At 44.8% G+C, this 22282-nt stretch overlaps 1 protein-coding gene across 4 annotated transcripts in view; it reads left to right on the top strand.

Annotated features, from left to right (window-relative positions):
- Positions 1-422: 422 nt before the first annotated feature.
- The window catches only part of KLF3 (Kruppel like factor 3), a 35069-nt gene continuing 13209 nt past the window's right edge, over positions 423-22282 (top strand). The window contains exons 1-2 of one of the 4 annotated variants that reach the window (XM_035005142.1): positions 423-747; positions 15725-15820. In XM_035005142.1, the coding sequence (XP_034861033.1) occupies positions 15764-15820 (57 nt within the window). In that variant the 5' untranslated portion in view covers positions 423-747; positions 15725-15763. Of the gene's footprint in view, positions 748-4933; positions 4953-9607; positions 10371-15724; positions 15821-20896; positions 21080-22282 lie in introns of those variants that run through there. The other 3 variants (XM_035005144.1, XM_035005143.1, XM_035005145.1) reach the window with 3 other exon arrangements.

Here is a 22282-nt window from a genome sequence, read left to right as displayed (position 1 = left end):
GCGGGGACTCCGGGGCGGGGGCAGGGGCGCGGGCAGGGGCGCGCGGCCGGGTCGGCCGGGCCGGGCCGGGCCGGGCACGGGGGGGCGGGGGGGAGGGCGGAGGGCGGAGGCTCAAGGGCGGGGGCCGCGCCGCGCACGCCCAGCCTCTCGGCCGCGCCGCGCCTCGCCGGACAGGTTGGGCCGGCGGGGCGGCGCCCGGCTCCGGGGAATAATGAGTGTCTGTCAGGCCGTCCCCGGGTGACTGGGCGGGGCGGGGCGGAGGCGGCGCGGGAGGCGGGGGTGGCGGGGGAAGGGCGCAGGGCGGGGTGCGTGTTTGCGCGAGTGACTCGGCCGACCCCTCCGGCGGCTGCCTCCACCCAAGTGGGTGGGGACCCGCCCAGCCCGGGCGGCCGCGGCGGCTCCCTCTCCCCTCCCTGACCCTCCCACCCCGGGTCCCAGCCTCTACTTACCCCGCCAGCCCCGGGAGGCTCGCAGAGCGAGCGGCGCCGGCGTCATGTGACTGCCCGGAGTTGGTGCCAGGAGCCAGAGGGGAGCCAGGAGCGGAGCCGCGCGGAGCCGGGGCCCGAGCCGGAGCGCAGCGCGAGCGCCCGCCGCACGCGCGCCCGTCCCCGTTCCTGTCCCCGTGCCCTGCGGCCGCCACCGCCACCCCGGCTGGCGCGCTGACATTACTGCATTCGCGGGGTTCAAGGCGGCTCGGATCAGGGCCTTTATTTCTCGTCTGCAGCGCTCAGCACCGCGCCTCGAAAAGTAAGTCCCCTCTCCCTCACCTTCCCTCGGCCCGACTCCTGCTGTCGCCCTTTCTGGCTCGTCCGGTCTCATTTTTTTTTCCTTTGGGGGCGCGCAGTGAATGGGCTGGGGGGGTGCAACGCGGGGGTGGGGGCGCCTGTGGGCTTGGGAAAGTGCAACAGCTCCTGGAAGCCGGGGGTGGGGGCGGAAGGGGAGGCGAGGGGGAGGGGGGAACCCCGGGTTCATCGGTTGAAAGTGTGGGATTCGGGGGAGCCACCGTGCGGATGCCGCGATGTGGGGGACCGAGACCGGCGGCGCCCGCCGCGGTCCCGGCGAGGGCGCGGGCGGGGGCTCACCTGTGTGGTCCCCCGGCTGCCGCCCGCCCGCCCGCTCGCCCGCTCCCTCGCTCGCGATTCCCTCCAAAGCCCCAGAAATCTCAGGGCTCTCCGCGTGTGGCAACGTTGTTTGGAGAAAGGTAGTGAGGAGGCCGCGCACTCCTGCTCCTGCTCCTCCCCCTCCGGGTCCCCCACCCCCCGCTCCCGCGCCCTCCCCTCCCCGCCCCCCGCCGCCCCCCGCCGCCCCCCTCTTCGGACCGGGCGCGCCACCGCTCGCCCGCCGGAGCAAACTTGGAGCAACCTCCCGGGCCCTCTGGGAAGAAACTTGGGGCCGTTGGGACTGAAGGCAGCATCCCATTCTCGGTCCTGGAGCCCAGGAGCTGCCAGGGCGTCTGGATCCTCGGGGGCAGGAGAAAAGAGCTGGCCGGGTTTGGAGAGTCCTCCTCGGGGGCACAGAGAGAACCTGCCGCAGTGCCTGGAGCAAGGATTGCAGCGAGGCTGGAGGCGGAGAGCGCCTTAGGCAACTGCCTGCAGCGTTAGGGACTCGAGCCGTGTGGGGACTGAGGGACTGATCCCCTGGACCTGGACCCTTGGGACTTACCTAACATTTCAGAGTGCCTTTCTTGGAGATGGCAGATAATACTTGGAATTTTCATATCCACTTCTTTGGCAGATATCAGGGAGAATCTTCTGCTTTACATTTTACAGCAATATACAATAATAATAGATGGAGAACCTGTGTGAACTGGACTTATTTTTAATAAGTCAGGTTAAACGGAAACTGGAAATTGCTCACCTTCTTGTATTGCACTAAAATAAACATTTTGCACTGAATTTTTTACTAGCTCAGAATGTATTTTTCTGCTAATATCACCCAAGATACTTTAAATATTTTGGTTGTATTCTCACAAAAGTCTGGTATTTGGGGAGAAGTATGTAGTGGTATTCTGACTTCATTTACATTTAGTATATAATTATTAGCAAAATCGAGTAGGAGACTAGGGCAGTTGTTCATTATAGATTTGTCCACTGAGCAGTTTTGTACTTTTTTTTTTTTTTTAAGTGCTTTCTGTATGAATTTGAGCAGCATTTTTATAAGAAATCCATCTGGATGATAATCTGCCTAACCGGAGGAAAGACTTGGTTTTAGGGAAAAGGCAACCTGATAACATTAACATCTCCAAAATTTCACGAGTTAGTGTTTTTTTGTTTGTTTGTTTGTTTGTTTTAAGAAAGAATGGACAAATGAGTTTCTTGCGGCTCAAAGCATGGAGTATGTTGACCTTAGCGCGTTACGAGAAACCTGAAATGAGATGTTTGATGAATTTCAACTCTAGAGAAACTGTCCCCAGTTCCACAGTCAGTGGGGTTTGCAGCAGAAGTATTAGAAGAAAAAAGCCTAATGTACTATTGTAAGTGCAGTAAAGATACACTTTAAGGAACATTTGGCTTTCATGGAGAGTGCAAGTCTAAAAATCTTAGTGTGAGAATAACAAAGAAAAGTAGCTGCTAAGACCACAAAATCTTGTCAGATATAAAACATGCTATTGTTTTTTCACTGCAAAGTTTCTAAATTAAAACCCAATCTTCTGGTTGCTATGGGCACAGTGATGCCTTTTTTTTTTTTACCTGTAGTTTTGTCTACACACAGATTATTCAATCTCTGATCATGGAAACCTGAGTTGAACAGTCCTGGCTAACAAAATAAAGAGACATAATGGGGGGAAAGACTATGAATGGGTTTTACTACCTTAAATATACCTAAGGGAAAATAGACATTTTCAGATATCTTATAAAAATTGATACTCTGGTCTCTAGACTGTATAACACTTTTGGGTTAAATGAAATGTCAGGAACAGAATCACATTCTCAAAAGGTGAATTTCTTTAGATGTGTGTACATGGAGAACAGATGTGCAGCTGTGTGCGGATAGGTTTCTGACTATGCAGTTGAGAAAGATGGTGAAATTTGGGGAGGGGGTGACTCTAGGTAGCCCGCACTCAGTGTCCAGGAATGTAGTTCTGCATAGCTGAGGGGCCCTTAGAACTGGTCCAGTTGTCAGTTCATGTGGGATAACCCAGTTGTCCTCTGAATTCTTACCAGTGCTTTCTTTGCATTTTCCTCATGATGCTGAGGCTGAACAATAATCATTGCCCTAACCCCGAATTTGATTATGGCTAGAGACCAGCCACTGGGATGGGGGAAAAAGAGACAAAAGAAATTGGAAAGGAGGCTGGTGTTAATTAGGAAGATCTCTGCTGCCCGCATATGATAAAATCACATATTCCCTTACGATGTTTACTATATGTGGAAGCTCCTATTTGTAAATAGGGCAGGTCCCCTGTATAAAGCTGGTGTTATTATTCACACCCATAGAACAAACACCTCCACCCCCCTGTTGTTGTCTGAAAAAACTCCAGCTGCTCATGAATATAGGGTCAGGGAGGGCCGGCTAAATGTTTCTCTGAGCTCGCTCTCCAGCACGGCCAGCAGAGCTGTTTCCTGTTCTTTGTTTCAAGGCTGGGGTTTGCGTCATACATTCCAAGTGGCATATGTGTGCTCTTTCCTGTTTCGGGCTGTTTTCTGGTAGATCAGTAGCCCAGACCAGGCCGTGGTCCCTGCCCCTAAACTCCCGATCCCCACCCAGGGAGTTATCATGTCTCTACACACTTGGCGATTGCCTAAGAGGCCAGTGTTAGGTCATAATGAGGAGTCGGTTAACCTTTTTTACATATACCCTTTGCTCCGGTGTGTTTTCTGTGAGGGAATAAATACTGTGTCTTTTTAAATTCACCATTGCCAAAGGGTGACTCTGAGAAATGTGTGTGCAGGTTGGCTAGACGTCTAAAGGAGTTGCATTCGTCTGTTTTCCAGGCTTGTTTTGAGGTGGGCAGGGTGTTTGCTTAGAGATAGGCCTTTGGCCCTGAAGCTGTCAATGTTGGAGGGGGATTGCCACCTTACAGTTTAGAAGACCTAGCATTATCTGCAGGCTTTGGCCCACCCTTGTTCCCAGGTAGCAGTGGCCCTCCAGGCAGGAGGCCCCCCTGGCGGACTGGGCTGATTGGAAGAATCTCACTTAGGTTTTAAGGATGAAATCTTTAGGAAAAGTATTGAAGCCAAAACGTAAGATACATTGAGGAAATCAATCCCAGGGTCATCTCTTTTAAAAAAGACAAAGATGTAAGTGCTAGGATAATTTTCCCAAGGACCAAGATGTATTCTACATCTGATCTCCGACCTGTTTTAAGAATAAAAAGCTCCAAGAAAAGGAGAACTGGAAATGAGAAATTCATATTCCTGACAGTCTGGAAAATTTTAATCTTACATTTTGAAAACAGAAGGAGACTTCTCTTGTTTTTATTGTCTTACAACACCAACTTTTTCATAATCCCCCCTTTTTTTGTTGTTATATTCTGTCAGTTGTGGGCTAACACATTTCTAGGTTAACTATTTAAAACCTACTAACTTTTTCTCTTGGTTCTTCAGAAACTAAGTTTTAAAGAAATAAGTTGGATAAGAAAACTCCTGGCAAGTTTCTTTTTAAACTTATTTTTGGATTTTCCTTAAAATCCGAAGGAATTATCTACAGTGTTCTCTAATGGAATTAATTCAGAGTTGCCGAGGCAGCAAATCAGATCCTATCCTCCCCAAAATTGATGATACTCGTACTTTGGTTTTTAACTTCACATTCTACCACATTCTTTCTTTATGGATAAAGGGAAATATATGGTATGATATTAAGAAAACTACTAGAATCAAATAGAAGGTTACTGATAACCTTCCTTGAAAAAAGATGGATGCTTTGGAAGCTTTCAGTAAGAAAACTTCGGGAGAAGAAAACTTGAAATATTAAACTGATTTAGAGCGCAAGGGACCTTTAAACTAAAATTCGTAAGTAACCCAAATCAAGCAACTTTTTCAATTTTAGTTCCAAAGCTGTTAACAATCCAACTAGATTTTGTAGACAAAATCTTTGTTTAGCTTACTCCAAGTTATTCTTTCTTCCCCATTTTGGGGGAGAGGGACGTGGTTGGCTAATAGACATGATTAGGGTCTGATGTATTTTATCAGAAAAAAAAGCTTTTCAAACCTTTAAAAGCTAAGCTGAACAACTTGGGAAAATTATACCAGTCTGATAGTTACTAAATTACAAAAGGGGGAAAAAATGGGAATAATAGTTTCATCTCTTGACCATGCAAGTCATTATTCCTAATTTAATCCCATTTTATTTCTACCCCCCCTTTACATACTTGTCTTAATACTTCCAAGTCAACATTCTTGCTATAATGAACAGCTTTCTTAGGTGGTATTTCTTACTCTGTTTTTTCACACCAGTTGTGTTTTAAGAAAAAAAAAAATACAAGCAACCTCATCCTTTAAAGACTAGGAATTACATTATTCTGGAAATTGGGTTTCTTTCTGAAATGCTTCATATTCATTGGTTCTAGCTTTAAAAAAAAAATCTCTAGATTCATAAAGCAATTGATACCTGATTTGCTAATGTGTAATGTTCTAGTCAAAATTCATCTTGGAGTGAGTTGCAAGAGGATTGTGGTGGTTTTTAGTATTCTCATTTTCAAGCCTGATCTGTCCCTTTCTTAGACCCCGGTTCTCATCTGAAGCAGTAATGCCAGAGCTTGAGACAGGAAACCAGACGGCAGTCTGCCTTGATAAGGGAGAGCATTGTCTAAAGGAGGTAGCCCTGCTTTTTCTCCCCCTCAACTCTCCTTCCTTGAAATTTGGTCGTAATGAAAAAGAGACACAGTGCTGTAGACACAGTTCTGCACCAGAACTAGGACTGTTTCCTCCCAAAGCAAAAATATCCTTTTAATTGGATCTGTGCTTTTTCTGGAATGTCACCATAGTTCAATGAAACATTTTTTAAAAAAATTAAAATCAGTATATTTTGTATCCCTTGTCAGGGTTTTTAGTAGTCAAGTTCATTTTCTAGCAAAACAGGTTCCTGGAGCTTTTTGAAACTCACTCTATTGTGTTGGCAGGCTGAATACATTATCATTTCCTCCATCCAATTATTAAGGGGAGCTGGAGACAAAATGTAGCACGTTAAGTGGCCCTTCATCCCGTGCATTCTGAACAAACCTGGGTCTAGCCCCTACCCTGACTTTTAGGAAGGGGCTGCTTCCTGAGGCAACCCCCTGACCAGAGGACACAAGAGAGCCCAGCTTAGCCTGGGACCTGCTTAAGGTGGTTACCAATCTCTGGCAGGCCTGGGGATCTCCAGGGATGACCTGGGGCTAGTCTCAATCCGGATCAGTGGAGTTTCGCCAAATCTAGACATAAGAGACCAAGTGGACATTGAGGTCAGCGCATTCTACCCTGGAGAGCGACCTGTGAATGAACTGTGGGGTTTTTTCTCCTCTGGCATGTACACCTTCTGTCTACTAACTACTGTGCTTGAGTCTAATCACTGAAATCCACTCCTCTATCTGTTCTTGTGCTTTTATACTCATACCTTCCAAAGCTTTGCACCCCAAAACTACTTTCCTTAGCAAGTTCAAGTTCCTGTTCCGCTCCATTCTCCAAACAAGGGAGCTTTTCTCTCCCGAGCCTCCCAGAGTGTTTGCGTTTACTTTGTGTTTGAGACTTAGATGATTTTCAGGCTAGCTTCACTGGCCTCTGGGCAAGGTTTCCTTGAGTGACACCTGTCACACAATCATTGTGAGGCCCTTGCCCTTCTTTGTATCCTCATGTGTAAGAAGGGTAGTTTGACATCCATTCATTTATTCATCTCCCAAGTACTTATTGAGCACCTACTCATTAGAGCTAATCTCAAATTATGTGCAGTCCTTATTATTAGTTATGCCACAGGATGGAGTAGGTCCCGAGTGATATCACCTGAAATCTTAATTACCCTCTGGAACCTCCCCAGGGCACTGCCTCACACGGGCTGGCTGGCACGGAGCATGTCCCATCCCCTCTGTACCCGGGGAGTGGTCCCAGTTTGAGAGGACTTGGCCACGGCACAGAACCCGAAGCAGAACAGAAAGACCCCTGGGTCTGCCGGCAGACTTACTTCTGTTCTTGACTGTGGCTCCAGCCTGCTCTGTGAATTTGGGCAAGTCATTTCACCTCTGGTCCTCCATTTCCTCACTTCTAAAATGGGGATGAGGACCTGACCCTTCCACCTTTGTACAGTATTATGAGGATTTCCGTATTTACTCGGGTAAAGCTGCCAGGTTTTTTGTTGTTTTTTTTGTTCTTTTTTCTGAGTAGTTTTATGGACCAATTGCAGGTGCATTGGCTAGGAAGAATAATAGCCTAATTTGGGGCCTTCAGAGTGTGTCTTTCTGATCTTGCGTCCAGCATGCACACTCTGAGACCGGGCAGGCAGCAGGGGCCAGTTGGGAGGAGGTGAAATTGTAAATACTCTGTGCCTGCCTTCCACATCCCCTGTGGACAGATTGCATCTGCAGAAGCGCTAGCCCCCTGTCGCGGTTGGTGGTGTCATGTTCTCTGCCTGGGAAGGGAGCAGAGGAGGGTGCCAGGTCCACCAGTTTTGAAGTCCAACTACTTTGGTTCAAAAACCCAGCTTTACAACTTGGCAGCTGTGTGATCTTGGGCAGATTGCTTTACCTCTCTGTGCCATCATTGTCAAAGTAATAGGAAAGTAGTACCCACCCACCCGATTCAGTGATGCAGTCCATGTGAAGAACAGCACCTTGGTCGTGAAGGTGTCGTGATTAGTAGGAAACCTGTGACATCACCTAGCCCCTTGCTTTCCTTGGTCCATAAAAGTATCCTTTAAAAAAGAATACCTGCACACACACACACACACACTCATTTCTGTCTCTCCTCATGCAAAATTGCCTCTTCTTTTGCTTTTTTCCCCCCTTCTATTGTAGGTTTTAAAGCAGAGGGTACTGCTTTAACACTAGATTTGTTTAGAAGATCTCTCTGGGTAGCTAAAAAAAATTCTTGGAGGATGATACTAATAAGGTCTCTGGAGGACCCATAACAGGCAAGGTTAAGGTTAGGAGCAATAACCTTTTTTAAGGAAGTTTGGTTTAAAAAGTTTCCTTTAAGGTTAGGCCCCCTCACCCCTATTACTTATTTAGGGGAGGTTTCAAGTGTCTTCAAAGGCCAAAGGAAAAGGAGAGGCTGTGGAAGTCCTAGGATGGGCTGAGTGCTCTTTGAGCCCCTCCTTCTGCCTGCTGGAAAACGGCATCTAGTGAGCAAGGCTGACCTCCTTTGGGGAGTTGGGAGGGGGCCCTCTCTGCTCCCCTAAGGAAATGTAAGGCGCCCCTGTCCTTCAGGTGCTCCCAACCCAGGTGGTGGTCTGAGACAACCATCTAAAAGGCCCCGCCCATCTAGGTAAGAAGGGGTGGCCTCCGATCAACTGGGGCGCAATCAGCTGGCTGCACAGGGTGGAGAGGGCCTTGAGCTGGTCTTTGAAGAATTAGGAGGATTTAGATAAGCCGGAAGGGGATGGGGCATTCCACGCTGGTTGCCCAGCATCAGGGCCAAAAATGAACAAAGGCATGGGGGTGGAGGGAACAGGGCAGCCAGCGTGAAGGGCGCTTGGAGCAGGGGGCAGCCGGTTAGAAACGGGGTGTGGAGCATGGGCGCTTGAACCCACTCTGCAAGCCCTGGGGATCCCTTCGGAGGAAGGCTTGTGAGCTTGGGCAAGACTAAGGAGGAGAGGGCTTTGAGAAATGTCGGTGGCCAGGGGGTCGGGATGAATTGGAGGGACCAAGGGACATGGTGGGAGACGAGCGGAGGGAGATACCCAGTCACAGAGCGGGAATGGAGGGAAAAGTCGCTGAGGAAGACTTGCAAGATGACCTCTAGGTTTCCATGGTGAACGACCAGCTCATAAGGCAAATGGGGAGGTGGGGGCCGGCAGGCAGGCAGGCTTTTTGAGGCAGGAGCAAGGAGAAGGAGGAGTTGGGTTGGGGACATGTTGAATTAATTCTCTCACATAGCAGGGGCTCAAAATGCTCTCCTCTTTCCCTTTTGTGTACTTTTGAAGGGAGGGGGCAGTATTAGCTCACGGTTTCATATCCAGAGGTCCGGTGGCTCTGTGAGGTAAACTTTTCATGGAGAACCCTCGGGAGCCAAGGGCATTACTACCACCCTAACGATTCTTTCTGGTTATTTTTTTTTTTTAAGATTTTTGTTTATTCATTTGAGACAGATACAGAGAGAGCACGAGCAGGGGGAGAGTCAGAGGGAGAGGGAGAAGCAGACTCCCCGCTGAGCCAGGAGCCCGATGTGGGTCCCCGATCCCAGGACCCTGGGATCATGACCTGAGCCCAAGGCAGACGCTTAACCATCTGAGCCACTCAGGCGCCCCTCTTTCTGGTTATTTTTAAGGTTCCAGCCATCCCTGCTCAGGCCGGAATTTCCAGGAACTGGCTGCTGACCGGAGCCAGTTGGTCGGTCCCTCCCTGCCTCCCACTCCCTCCAGGGTGGGGCCCCATGGGTGGAGGCCCCTTGGGGTAGAGCGGGGTGGGTCTCCAGTGATAGGGCCCCAGCACCGAGGCAGAGGCGAGGCACTGCGGCCTCACGCAGCCCTTCTGGATTGGATTATATAATGCTTCGCAGAAGAGAAGCGTGAGGGCTGTGACCGGCCTTGTAGGACACAGCAGGATTATTACACAGTATGGGCGGTGGGGTTTGTTTGTTTGTTTTTTGTTTTTCTCAGTTGATCTTGGGTTGCTGGCCCTTAAAACTAAAACACCACAAATTGTCAGAGAGCATAAAGAAGGAAAACAAGTGTGTAATCTTAGGAGGCGAAATGATTTGCATTTGCGAAAAATTTCTTTAAGAAAGGTGTGGAATGCTACTAGCCAGGTGGCATTGAACTTGAGAGTTTACCTGAAGGATATGGGTTCGGGTTTCCCCACCCCCACCCCCCTGCTGAGCCGGGCCCCTCTCAGTCTGCAACTGTGTAGGGATTTTGCTTGGTTGTTACCTTTGCACCTGTCCCTATTTACATGCAAAATCAATTGCTTCACTTGGTCTTTTCCGAAGTACAGGGTGTGGGCAGAATCTTATCTGAAGCCATGTCCTGTTTGGACAAGTTGGACTCGCCTTGGCAACTCTCCACAGGGTGGAGCAGATGGGTGGAGGCAGAAAGTAAAATTGGGTGGCTTGTTAGCAGAGAGAGGAGAGAGGGCGGATTGTTTGCTCGTCGGATCATTATATTTAATCTAAAACTAAATAATTAACTTCTTTCCCATTTACAAAACATTTTGATGCAAAATGGCTAATCTAATTTGTGAGGGGCAAAGATTTAGAACTACTCCGTGGAATTTTTTCCTCTCAAACCAACACTAGGAGACAAAGGTAGGTGAAAATCATCCTGTGATGGGAAAACTGGGGCACATTTCCAGGTAGGGGCCAGCATCTGGCTGTCCTGAAAGGAGCCCCCAACCTAAACATGCCTTTTCCCACATCTGTTGCCTGGCGCCCCTGTGTTTCTGGCCAGGCCAACTGCCATGAAATATTTGACTCCTCTGGAGCTCTTAAGCAGTTTGGGTACAGACGTGAAGAAGTGTTTCTTTTGAAAGAAAGTTTAGCTGCAGGGATGTGGCCTGCTTGCCTGCCCTGGTCCTTCTCCTGACACAAGAATTACACACATAACACACACACAATTAAAAATTTTTTTTTCTTTTTTTCTTTTTCCCCTGCAGTTCCTTTGGGGAGTAAAGGGTGGGGGAAGGCAGTACACTTCCTCTTTTAACATCCAAACCCTTGGGAAAATTAAGGGCACTTGCAGATGGTGTCTTGCTTTGGTCATACTGTTTTTCTCCTTATACCTTGCAGAGGTCAGCTGGGAGACAAAGACTGCTCGGAGGGTGGCAGGTAATTTGGAGGCTCAGGCTCAGGCTGGGTTGGGGGAGGATAGCACAGGGACCCTTTGAGGATCTGAGGAGAGAAAGAGATGGAAAGTGCCCAAGAAGGGAGAACCTCAGAAGCAACTCCTGCCGTATCACAAGAAACTTTGCTTCAGACACACACATTCTCTGTGTGTGTGTGTCTGTCATGCTTCTAAGGAAGGGACAATCATTTATAAGATTGTTTCTATAATAAAACTTGCTCTCACTTCAAGTCAAGCTACTTTCAAAGGAGGTTTGGTGACATCATAGCCTCTTACATTAAGGACTGTGTTTATTTCTGAGCTCTGCGGCTCATTTGTACCCTCATAAAGTGACTGTTGAGTAGGCCTCAGGGTGGACTGGATATGATTGTGAGATGGAACTATATTGCTTCTGAAACTATGTAAATGATTCACCAAAGCTTTAAATACATAAATCACGTTTTTTGCATTTTGGCAAAAAAAAAAAAAATCTGACCTGTATTTTGACTTCTGAAAAGTCAGAAGTGTAAGGAGAGAGAGTGAAGGGAAATGTGTTTCTTCTTTTGGAGGAAAAATTCAGTCGTCTCACCCTTCCCAGCAAAATAACACAGAGAAGATGACATTTGTTCCCGTTATGGAAAATTCTGGCAAGTTCAGTACAACTAAGATGTAAATGTATTAATGATTGGAAAATAGTTGTTTGGAAAAAACAACCACATTTGGGGTCTCCTCATCTCTGTGATACCCACACAAAATGGTTAACAGAATTCCTGGGCCTGCTTAAAACCCACTAGGTTTAAAGACCCTGAGGTTGGCAAACTCAATTTACTGCCTGTGTCCCTAGCCTCTAATACCTGTTGTAGTGCGCCACCTACTGGTTCTACTTAAGACTGCGGTCAGTGTTGTGTACTAGATTTCCTCAGCCTTTGTATTTTATTGAGCATTCTTTTCAAAGGATGGCAGTATCCCCAGAGCATGAGTGGCCCATGTGTAACAAAAGCCACTGAGTTCTCATTCTTTCAGTACATGAGTTTTATGGAAGGCACCTTGGAGACATTGCAGTCACTCTTCCGACTCTAGACCAAAACCCAAAGCCAAGGTCAATACCAGTAGGGAAAGTGGTCTCTTCAGAGATAGGCTCAGTAGTTACAGAGTATAGATTCTTTCTGCAAATAAACAAACAAATGCCCGATTTGTGTTAATGTGTTCTATTCTCTTCCTAAATTTGGTTTCTTTCTAGCTTAGCTTCTCTCCCTTGTTAATGAACGTTAAAATATAGTTAATACATTTAAAAATTGGCACACAGATGTGTGTAAAGCTGTCCCACCTCGTCTTATTAACAGCTGAGAGCGTACAGTTTTCTTTGCATGTCCTTCACCTTCTCTTGTTCCATATCCCGTGACGACACAAAGTATGATCAGTCATTTTAGAAGCGACCAAATTAGGAACAGAGTACTGTTCGACATGCGAATGGACAGTGAGTGAGTTTGGTTCTGTTCATAGTGATATTCGACTTTTGTGCAGTCTTTGATTGTCCAGTGATGCCTTGTTTAGGAGTTTTGAAATGAGATAGTCTAATTCTACCACTCCCTTTTCACTCACTAGCTGAAATCCTTCTATGATGAGAAATACCCCTTCACCAGTGATTGGGTTACTCTTGAGGTACCATTCTGAACACATAAACATACCTTTACAATTATTTTTTTAATACACATAAATCAAGTTTTATTAGGGCAGATGCTCCATATTAGACTTTACTTTTTCTCTTACGATTTCAAGTCTTGTGAAGCATGAAGTTCCTTAAATTTAGATAAAACATAAACATTAAAGAATGCAAGGGATTTAAATAATGTCTTAAAATGAGAAGAGATGTAGTAGGTTAACGCGTCATTCATTTCTAAACGCATTTAGTAGTCACTGCTGTGGGTATTAGGAAAAGTCATTAAAGGCTTTATGAGCTAAATGGTGGAGTTAGAGTTTGAACCAGAGCCCGTGCTAAACTGTGCACTCTTACTGGTAGTGAGGGGGGTGAGGTACCTACCGTGAGGCATACACATGCTGGGAAGCTAGTGCCCTGGTGCAGTTGGGAAGTGACGAGGCTCTAGGTGAGGTCTCCGGCAGGATGTAGGCTGCTAGTCACTTTTAAACAATTCGGTCTGAGGGTTTTGTTGTTTTGTTTTGTTTTTTTTAGATTTTATTTATTTGTCAGAGAGAGAGAGCACAAGCAGGGGGAGCAGCAGGCAGAGGGAGAAGCAAGCTCCCTGCTGAGCAGGGAGCCCGATGCGGGAGCTCGATCCCAGGGCTCTTGGATCATGACCTGAGCTGAAGGCAGACGCTTAACCGGCTGAGCCACCCAGACGCCCCAGGTCTGAGTTTTTTAAAACGGCAGAGGGGACTGACCTCTAAGGCTAGGTATGTTAGCAAAGAGGCAGATACTTGACGTTGCTCCAGAAGTTGGACCTGACAAATTTACGTGAATACAGTATGTATGTCTAAAAATTGTGTATGTATTTGTGGCAAAGAGTTTTGCTTTGCTTTCAATTTCATAGCGAGGATGCAGATCTCCTGCTTGAGTCTCCAGACCTGGACCCTTTCATTATGCACCTGATAATAGGACTGCTTTCATTTAGAAGGATTTGCATCAAGATACACTCCAGTAGAGTGAATGAATCTGTAAGAGTAAATTCAATTTAAAAGGCTTGGGGGAGGGGTGGCCATTAAATTCAATTTAAAAGGCTTGGGGGAGGGGTGGCCAGCCAAGGGTGAGGGCTACTGAATTACCTGACCTCATTGATGAAAGCAGGAGGCCTCACATCTTGTTTACAGTCTGCTAGGAGGCACCGGGCAGCAGTTCTTAGAACCATATCCATCTCTGCAGCTGCTAGGCTGGGAACTGGTTAATAATAGATCCTAAGACACAAAAGGGGTTTTCATCCTTCATTATGAAATCATCCATTTTTCACTGGCTGTTGGGGTTTGTTTTTGCTGGCATGCATAAGAGGGTATTAGCACCATTGATTTGAGCAGCCTGGTATTAAATTGTGTTCACAGATTATAATACATACTGTGATGTAGGAAAATAAAATTCGAAGTCAGAGCCTTATGTTGAGTTAATGATGATACTCACGTGTTGTCATGAGACCCAGAACAGTCTTCCTTCAACGGAGCAAGGGAGCACAAGAATGACACAGTATTGTTTTTATAATTGTACGGGAAGCTTTCCTAGTATAGCCCACAGAGCATGGATACAGCAAACTGCAGGACTGTGGTCGTGGAGGTGGGGCTGGGGCTGGGGAGTTGTCATACTGAAATACAGGAGGGAACCTGGAACCAGAGACTTCTGCAGCTTTTTTGGGTAGAATGCAGTCTGGAACTTGTTCACTTTCCCACCTAAAACAGAGTGGTGCAGAAGAGACCTTGCCTCCAACCAAAGCTCTGTGAACCCTTAAGACGAATTTGGGTAGTAGGTGCCTAAAGCAGGTTGTTGAAGATCTGGGTACTAGCTGGGCAGTGATTCCAAAGCCTATGAAATGCAGCTGAATGTTGAGCAGACTGAATATTTTGTCTTGTGGGGAAGCAGTTGGCTTGATGTAGATAAGTGCCGGAAGTGAACTAGTCCAGAACACTGAAGGAAAGGGAAGGATAACACTAGCGTAACAACAGGAGAAGAGAGAGGCCAAACAGGATTAAGATGGACATTTCCTTTACATTAGGCTGAAGATTCGCTTATTTCCTAATGAAGACTTGGAGTGAATACAAACTAATAGTCTTCATATATAAAAAGTGCTTAGAAAACAATGGGCAGCCTCTGGGGAGGGGTGCAAGGCCCTAATATAGGCATTTCTCTAGAGGAGACAAGCAAATGGTAAATAAAGATGGAAAAAAATTGACTTTAATAATTAAATCAATTTAGAATAAAAATAGTTTGCCATTTTGAAACTAGCAAACAGTTTGTTTTTTTTTTAAGTGGTAATACACATTGCAGGTGGACGTGTTGAGAAATGGGTTCTTATTTTATTCACGGAAATAATAGAATGCTCTAAAAATAGAGCATTTTTGCTGGATGATGCATCAGCTGCTTTGGAAAACGTGCATGCTTCTCACCCAAGGATTCCCCTACGTAAGATTAACCCTAAAAATGAATTAAGGATGTGCAGGAGGACCTAAGTCCAAAGATGCTCACTGCCATCCATAATGGTGAAAATTTAGAAGCAACCTCAGTGCCCAGTAAAAAGGGGTACTTTAAATAAACTGATCCGTTCCGCACAGTGGCACACTGAATTCGATGGTATGGAACCATACTTGCTGAAAAAGAAACATTTTCACAATCAATTGTCAAGTGAAATTATGGGTACTAAATAGTATGTGTGCTATAATCCATTTTAAAACAGTTTGGAAGGATAAAAACAAAGATATGAATGGTGGTTGGTTCTAGATTTTCTTTTTGCCTGTCTTGTTTTTTCTTGATTTTTTCTGTAATGAACATAAGGAAAAATGTTTAACACTCATATATCATGTGAACTTCTGGTGAATTGCACAGCACTCTTAAGCAAGCTTGGCTGCTCAGAAGAGGCCGTACATATTGTTCCAGAAATGTCAAGGTTTATGTATTTGAGTTAGAAATGCCAGTTGGCTCTCATCGACTTAGGACCATGGCATCTGGTTTTAATTCTATCAAATGGCATGTTTCATAGGTAAGGAAAATAAATTCCAGCCATTCTGGGGCCAGGGGAGAAGAAGGAGCAGAGGAGGGATTTGAGGAATATTATGTTTTATTTTTTACTAGTTTATATTTAAAGTAACCTTGGGATTCATTTGGACCCCTTGTTTTGTTTTCTAGGCCAAACACCAGAGCACCCTAGAAAGCCGAACTAAAAGAATGCTCATGTTTGACCCAGTCCCTGTCAAGCAAGAGGCCATGGACCCCGTGTCAGTGGTAAGTTTTCCAGAATGGAGCCCCTCTTCTTTATTCCCAGTGCCAGTAACATGACTATGTGTTGTGTTGCTCCTTAAAGTTACTCATCACTTGACAGGCATTTGGCAAACAGACTTTTCTCAAAGCCTCGGTCAGTAAGTGGGGTAAACACCCTTCTAGCAACTGCATCCTTTAATAAATGGGGTCCACATTTCCTCAAGCCCCATGCCCCATGCCCTCCAAGATGTGATCAGCACAGAACTTGGGTCACAGGTGAATCTAGTCATGACAGAAGGAGGCTTTGCAAAAACTCCTCAGTGACCAGCATTTTAGTTTGGGCTCTCAGGATTATTGGTTTTGGCCAAAAAAAAGTCTGGCCAGACTGACTTAAAAATTAATGTGTGCATCTGGGGACATTTAAAAAAAAAAAAAAAGTCCTGTACTCAATGTTTATCGTGGTTAGGAAGCAATTTTCAGATGTACTTTTACAAGAAATCTGCATCAGGAATATGATCCTGTGACGTGTTTTTTTACTCAAGATCACCACCACGATCATATAGAAGAGTTCCTTAAAAATGTTTGTGAATGTCTTTTTCTTTTTAATACTGGAAGAAAAAATATCTCGTTTTGTCTCCTGTAGTGTTCAGCATGTCCTTCATGGAGCTGATTTAAAAAAAAACAAAAAACAAAAAAAACCCCTCAGTCCTGCATCTAAAAACGTATTCAGAATAAAATGATTTGCTTAAAACCCGCTGACAGCAGCTATAGTGAGCTGTGCCTGGGTGAGATGGTTGAGGAGAAGCTAGCGAAAGAGAACGTGGCCGTGAGGTTGGGATTCCTTTCCACTTGGAGGAGTCTGTGGCTGGAAGGGAACCTTGTCTTCTTCAAAACCTTCATGTGAAGTCAGCCCCTCCGTGAGTCCAGCCCCTCGGGATGCTTCTGGGCCCCAGGCGGCTAGGAGTGAGTCCAGGGGCTTCTCGAGGTCCAGCACTGGTGCTGTGGAAATGGGATGGGGTGGTAACAGAAAGGGTCCAGGGACTTCCAGGCAGGGAGTGGTTTGGACTCATGGCCATCTGGTTGGGCCAATAGGAAATAACAAGGCAAGGCTCCCACTCTGTCTTGCTCTTTTCTTCCACGGGCTTGGAAAATAGTCACAAGGGGAAAAACTTGGCCGGGAGTTGTGTATCTGAAGGTTGGTAATGACATGCTTGCAAAATTAGATCATCCTTATGCATCGGCCACTGAGGCTCCTGCCAAAAATGTTTATACAAGACACAGGGGTCACTCGGAGGCCCTTGGAGCTGAGTTGCCATGGGTATGACTGAGCCAGTGACGTGTTTACCGCTGTGTACAATGAAAAGTGAGGTCCAAGTGGCTTTAAGGAAATAACATTTACATTCCAGCGTGATAACTGGATAACCAAGTGTCTGAATACGGTAATAACTGAGCAATAAGAACTTCATTAATCAAAAAACTAAATCGACTTCTAATGTTATTCGGTGCTGTCACCGTATTCATCAGCTCCTTACCCCAAACTATTGCATGATCACTGAGGAAAATTGAGGTATAAAATCTCCCTATTAATTATATCCTTGAAATATGAATAGGTTTTTAGTACTGGGGAATATGATTAATTTTATAAATGATGCAGAACCATCTTTGATGCATTTTAATATTCAGTATACTTCCAATGCTTTTAATCAAGCATGAAAATATGGTTGAAGAGCCAATTTAAAGCTCAAATGAAGATCCTCATTGCTAAGTTGGTATGATATAATTAAGTGCAAGCAAATGCACTTGACTGAAAAAAAAAAGGAAGTAAAAGGAATTTGAAGTAACATACTTATAATGCTGTAACTTACATAAATGCATGAAGTTAAAATACATAGAAGTATTTTTGCAATTAATGGTCTTTTTCTCCTTCCCACTCTAGTTTTCAACTTCCAGCTAACACTTAGAGAATTTAATTAGATCATTTCACCAAAAGTTAGTATCAGTCCTTACAATGAAATTTCTTTTTCTTAATTCAGCAAAACCTCAGTTAACTGAAACATTTGGGGAGTGTGGGGTGTTGTGATTATTTTACTTAACAAAAACTCAAAAAGTTTTGTTTCCACTCTTGAACCGTCAGATTTTCTTTCCTGCCTCTGTAGGTGGAGTGTGCTAAGTCTAATTTATTATTCCTTTATTCCACCTTTTTTTTTTTTTTTTAATTCCACCCTTGACCTGAAGGTTGATTACCTGTTCGGTATTTTGCTATAGTTTAGAGAAAATAAGGAATTGTCACTTCTTTCTTAGTGAAATGTAAGCCTCAGTACCCTCCTCTGCTAAACCTTGTGCTTTGAGGCAAACAGGAAGGCTTTGGATTGTCCTATGAACATTTGCAAGAATGTGGAGCAGAGACCACCCCCTCCCCGCACTGTAGGTCTCTCCTACTTCCTATCAGTGTGATGCTGGCAAACCCCCAGTGGCTCCCTGAGCCTCTTTTTTCTTTCTGTAAAATTAGAGACAATATGTACAATGTGAGACAGCATGTGATACAAAATGCACATGTAACAGAGTTGCTTTTACTAATATATTGTCAAAGACGGTTGGAAATTAAAGAATTTAATTCAGGAAGTGAGAAAGAAAACAAAGTTTTGAAAAGTATTCTTTCTTATTTTATTCCTAGAGGAAGATTACTTTTGAAAAAAGTGTGTTTTTCCCCCTTCCTTTCTTGTAATGAAAATTATCCTCTAACAGACTCCTTACAGGTTGAGAAGTACTTAAAATCAGTAGTACTTCTGTTCTGTTCTCACAGACACTTTCATGACTTTTCTGAGCCTGGTAGAAGGAGAGCTTTCTACTTTTGTTTGCACAGAAGGGTATGACATTTGCTGTTTCCAGAGTGTGTGTTTATAAACGCACCACGCCTTCCTGTGCTGGGAACCCCACCCTTGGTATGAAGATCCCTTTGACTTGCCTTTGCCCTGTCATGGATGTTCACTGTGTTTTCATATTCAAGAGCAGTGAGACAGAGACTCTACTACCCAGGTTTCGTGCAGTCACTCCCTCCGCTTCAACTGTCCTGTGGTGGAAAACTCACCCAAACTATTCCCAATAAACCGAGAAACGATTGAAATGCTCACTTAAGTACAAAGTGGTAGCTTTGGAAAATCAACCAAACCTCTGTTCCTTCTTCCCTGTCACAATTGAAATCCTTGTTTTCGAGAATCAAAAGAATGGGTACTATCCTTCATCTTGACAGTAGTAAAAACCTGCACAGAGTATACCTTGATTCACTTCATTCATTCATCACTTTTTTGTCGATGAATGCCAGACCCGCATCTCCCATTCTAGTAAGAGGAGGCAATCAGCAAATAAATTACGCAGGGTGAACACATGAATGTGTGGCCCAACAGGAGAGAACTTCTTGAAAAGTTAGAGCCCTTTACCATCCCTACTGAGGGCCGGAAGATCGGAGAGACCCTTGTCTTCAGGCTGCTCTGTTCCAGGATATAAGGCCTCCCTGGGTAAGCGGTGTGCACAGGGGGAGTGGATAGCTATCCGTGGCTAGAGGACCTTTGGCTGCCTCCTCAACACTTGCCTCTGATTTGGATTTGGGGCTACTACAGCGCCTTTTTGCACTGCTTTGCTAGAAGATAGGAAAGGTCTGGAACAGGCAGCAGGCAGCTCTTGCCAGGGTGTGCTCAGCTAAGGCACACACCCAGAGGAATCCCGTATCTGTCCTTAGGCTGTGGAGAACCGGATTGTTGGAAGCTGATTGTGGTAGCTTGGGTGCTCCACCCAAATAATGAAAGCAAACACATCTTACAGAAGGTTCTGGTAAACATGCTATGGAATTGTCTAGTGAGATGGTGTGAGGAACCACATTTCTTCACCGTTTTTACACAAGGCGGTCAGACTGGAAATCGTTAATTGTGTACTCTGTTGTGTATCCAAATGCGTCTCCCGACTTTTAGCCCCGTAGCCTTGCAAACACTGCACATCGGTGCAGGGGGGACGGGGGGCATCCACTGGGGAGCAGAGTCAGCAGGAATGTGCATAATGTTTATAAAACTTGGCCTGATGTGTGGCTTTCTCTTCCTTGATGGCTTGAGAAACCTAAGAATATTATTAAACTTGCGAATCTCCCAGGTTCTAAATTCCTGCTTTCCTTAAACTCACCCCACAGTTAGAAAAATCCAGCAATGACAGCAATAAAATTTTGTCCTCGTTTTGCTTTCTATTTAGCTGCCAATAACTTGGCATTAAAATCTAGGTCATAGGGAGGTCTTTGAAGAATAGGGCTGAAAATAAGGGAGAAGCTACATTTTGATGAGTAGGAACAATTAGTGCTGCCTCCCATTTCCTAACTTTTTGTTTCTAGTACCAGAACTTTTGCCCTTTTGAGAATCGTATAAAGTGAGTTAACCTTTAGAACTACGAGAAATCTTTCTCCCCTGTATTTAATGACTTCTTTAAACCTTTGTTGTATATATTAGAATTTTTTTTTTTTTTTTGGTTAGCAAATCGCTGCCTCTTAACATTACCTATTTTAATTTTTAAATGTAAATATATTTAATATTAATATGGCTGTATGTTTTGGGCCTCTCACCCTGTGGTATACTTATATGTCCCTGGTTCTAAAGAAAGGTAGTATTAGTCTTTTCCTCCTTTGATTCTTGATAACAAAACTCAAAGCTGTTTTCAGAAACAATTTATAGGGCCGCTTGAGTGGCTTAGTCGGTTAAGCATCCGACTCTTGGTTTTGGCCCAGGTCATGATCTCAGGGTCATGGGATGGAGCCCTACGTCATGCTCCACGCTCAGCATGGATTCTCTTAGGATTTGTCTCCTTCTCCCTCCCCTTCTCCCACCCCAGCCCCGCTCATGTGCGCACATGGGCTCTCTCTCTTTAAATAAATTAAATCTTTTATAAACCACAATTTATATAATTTTGCATTTCCTGATTTTATATCCTTCACGTCCTTGTTTTTAAGCAGTATTATTAGTGAAAAATTCTTCCCCCACCTTTAAATTGTTTTTGAATGGTTTACCAAATTTTAATACTCAAAGTTAGTATTTTTATTCTATTCTATATCTCTTTGTCATTTAGAGCCATGCTGTTCGAAAGGGGTCTGTGCACGTAGGGCTGCTCCCCAGAAACTCAGAATCTGCATTTTGGCAAGATGGGTCAGGTGCATTGGTGCACAGTGAAGTTTGAGAAGCCCTGATTGGATCAAACCCATTACAGCGCTGCTACTTGTCTAGAAAAAGAAGGGACTTCTAGCACCACAGAGTATGTTAAGCTCAATACATAGCTTATCTCAGTGAATTCAATTTTACTTTTAACTTCACGGCCTCCTAGAATGTGGGTTTTCAATATCACCTTGACAAATTTTGCCCTATCTTCATGGCACCTGCACTTCTAATATTTAGTGAATAATTTTTCCTGCCCTCTTTTGTAGAATTGCTTTTATTAACGTAATAAATTTATTTTGAAAAGGATATTTGTATCACTACTGTTAAAAAAAAAAAAGTGTTTCTTAACGCATTTAAATAAACACATGACTGTTTTAAAGCTCTGTGTGTTCTTTGCGTACTATCTAGAAGTATCTTTGGTGCCCCCTACTGCAGGAGTCACTGTTCTAGGAGACCATAGAGATTGCGTTGACAGGGATAAAGAAAGGAGAAAGAACAGAACACACAATCTTAACGATGAGAAACTGACTTCAAAAGCAGATAAAGATAAATACTGCCTGGTCCCATACCCCCCATATTCCCTGATCCTTATGCCTGATATGCCCAGAGAAGGGAGTTTTCAAAAACAACACAGGAGATGCATAGGCAGGTGGAGATTTCACCTAGTGGAGGCCCAGAGAAGGAAGGGTATGATCTCCGTAGCAATCCCGGTAAAAACCACTGTTGTCCCGCAGTCATTTATAACTCACAATAGTGGCCACTTGGGGGACTGGGGCGGCTCAGAAATTTATCATGTATTTAAGCTCTTTAATGATAAGGCCCCATTGGTGGGTTTTCTTGGTTGTATCATGAGCTAGTATTGCCTCAGAATGAGAACTGCATCGGATTTGAGTGCTGGAAGAGAGGCATAGTATGGTGCTTATCACTTTCAGTATAAAGTATTCCAATACAAGTAGTATTCTGCAGGGACTCCTGGGTGGCTCAGTTGGTTGAGCGTCTGCCTTCGGCTCAGGTCATGATCTCAGGGTCCTGGGATCGAGTCCCACATCGGGCTCCCTGCTCAACGGGGAGTCTGCTTCTCCCTCTCCCACTCGCCCTGCTTGTGTTCCTTCTCTCTCTCTCTCTCTGATAAATAAATAAATAAATATTAAAAAAAAAAAAACAAGTAGTATTCTGCAGATGGACTTGACATGTTACCACTTAAAGTTTCAGTTTCCCTAAAATACCTACGAGTAAAGAAAATAGCTTATGTTGGGTTTATTTTTTTTAAAAGCATCCTACAACAAAGTTTTCTTTCCAA

Source organism: Mirounga leonina, unplaced genomic scaffold (assembly GCF_011800145.1).
Source record: "Mirounga leonina isolate KUSES-001 unplaced genomic scaffold, KU_Mleo_1.0 Mir_129, whole genome shotgun sequence".
Classification (NCBI taxonomy): domain Eukaryota; kingdom Metazoa; phylum Chordata; class Mammalia; order Carnivora; family Phocidae; genus Mirounga; species Mirounga leonina.
This window is presented reverse-complemented; position numbering and strand designations above follow the sequence as displayed.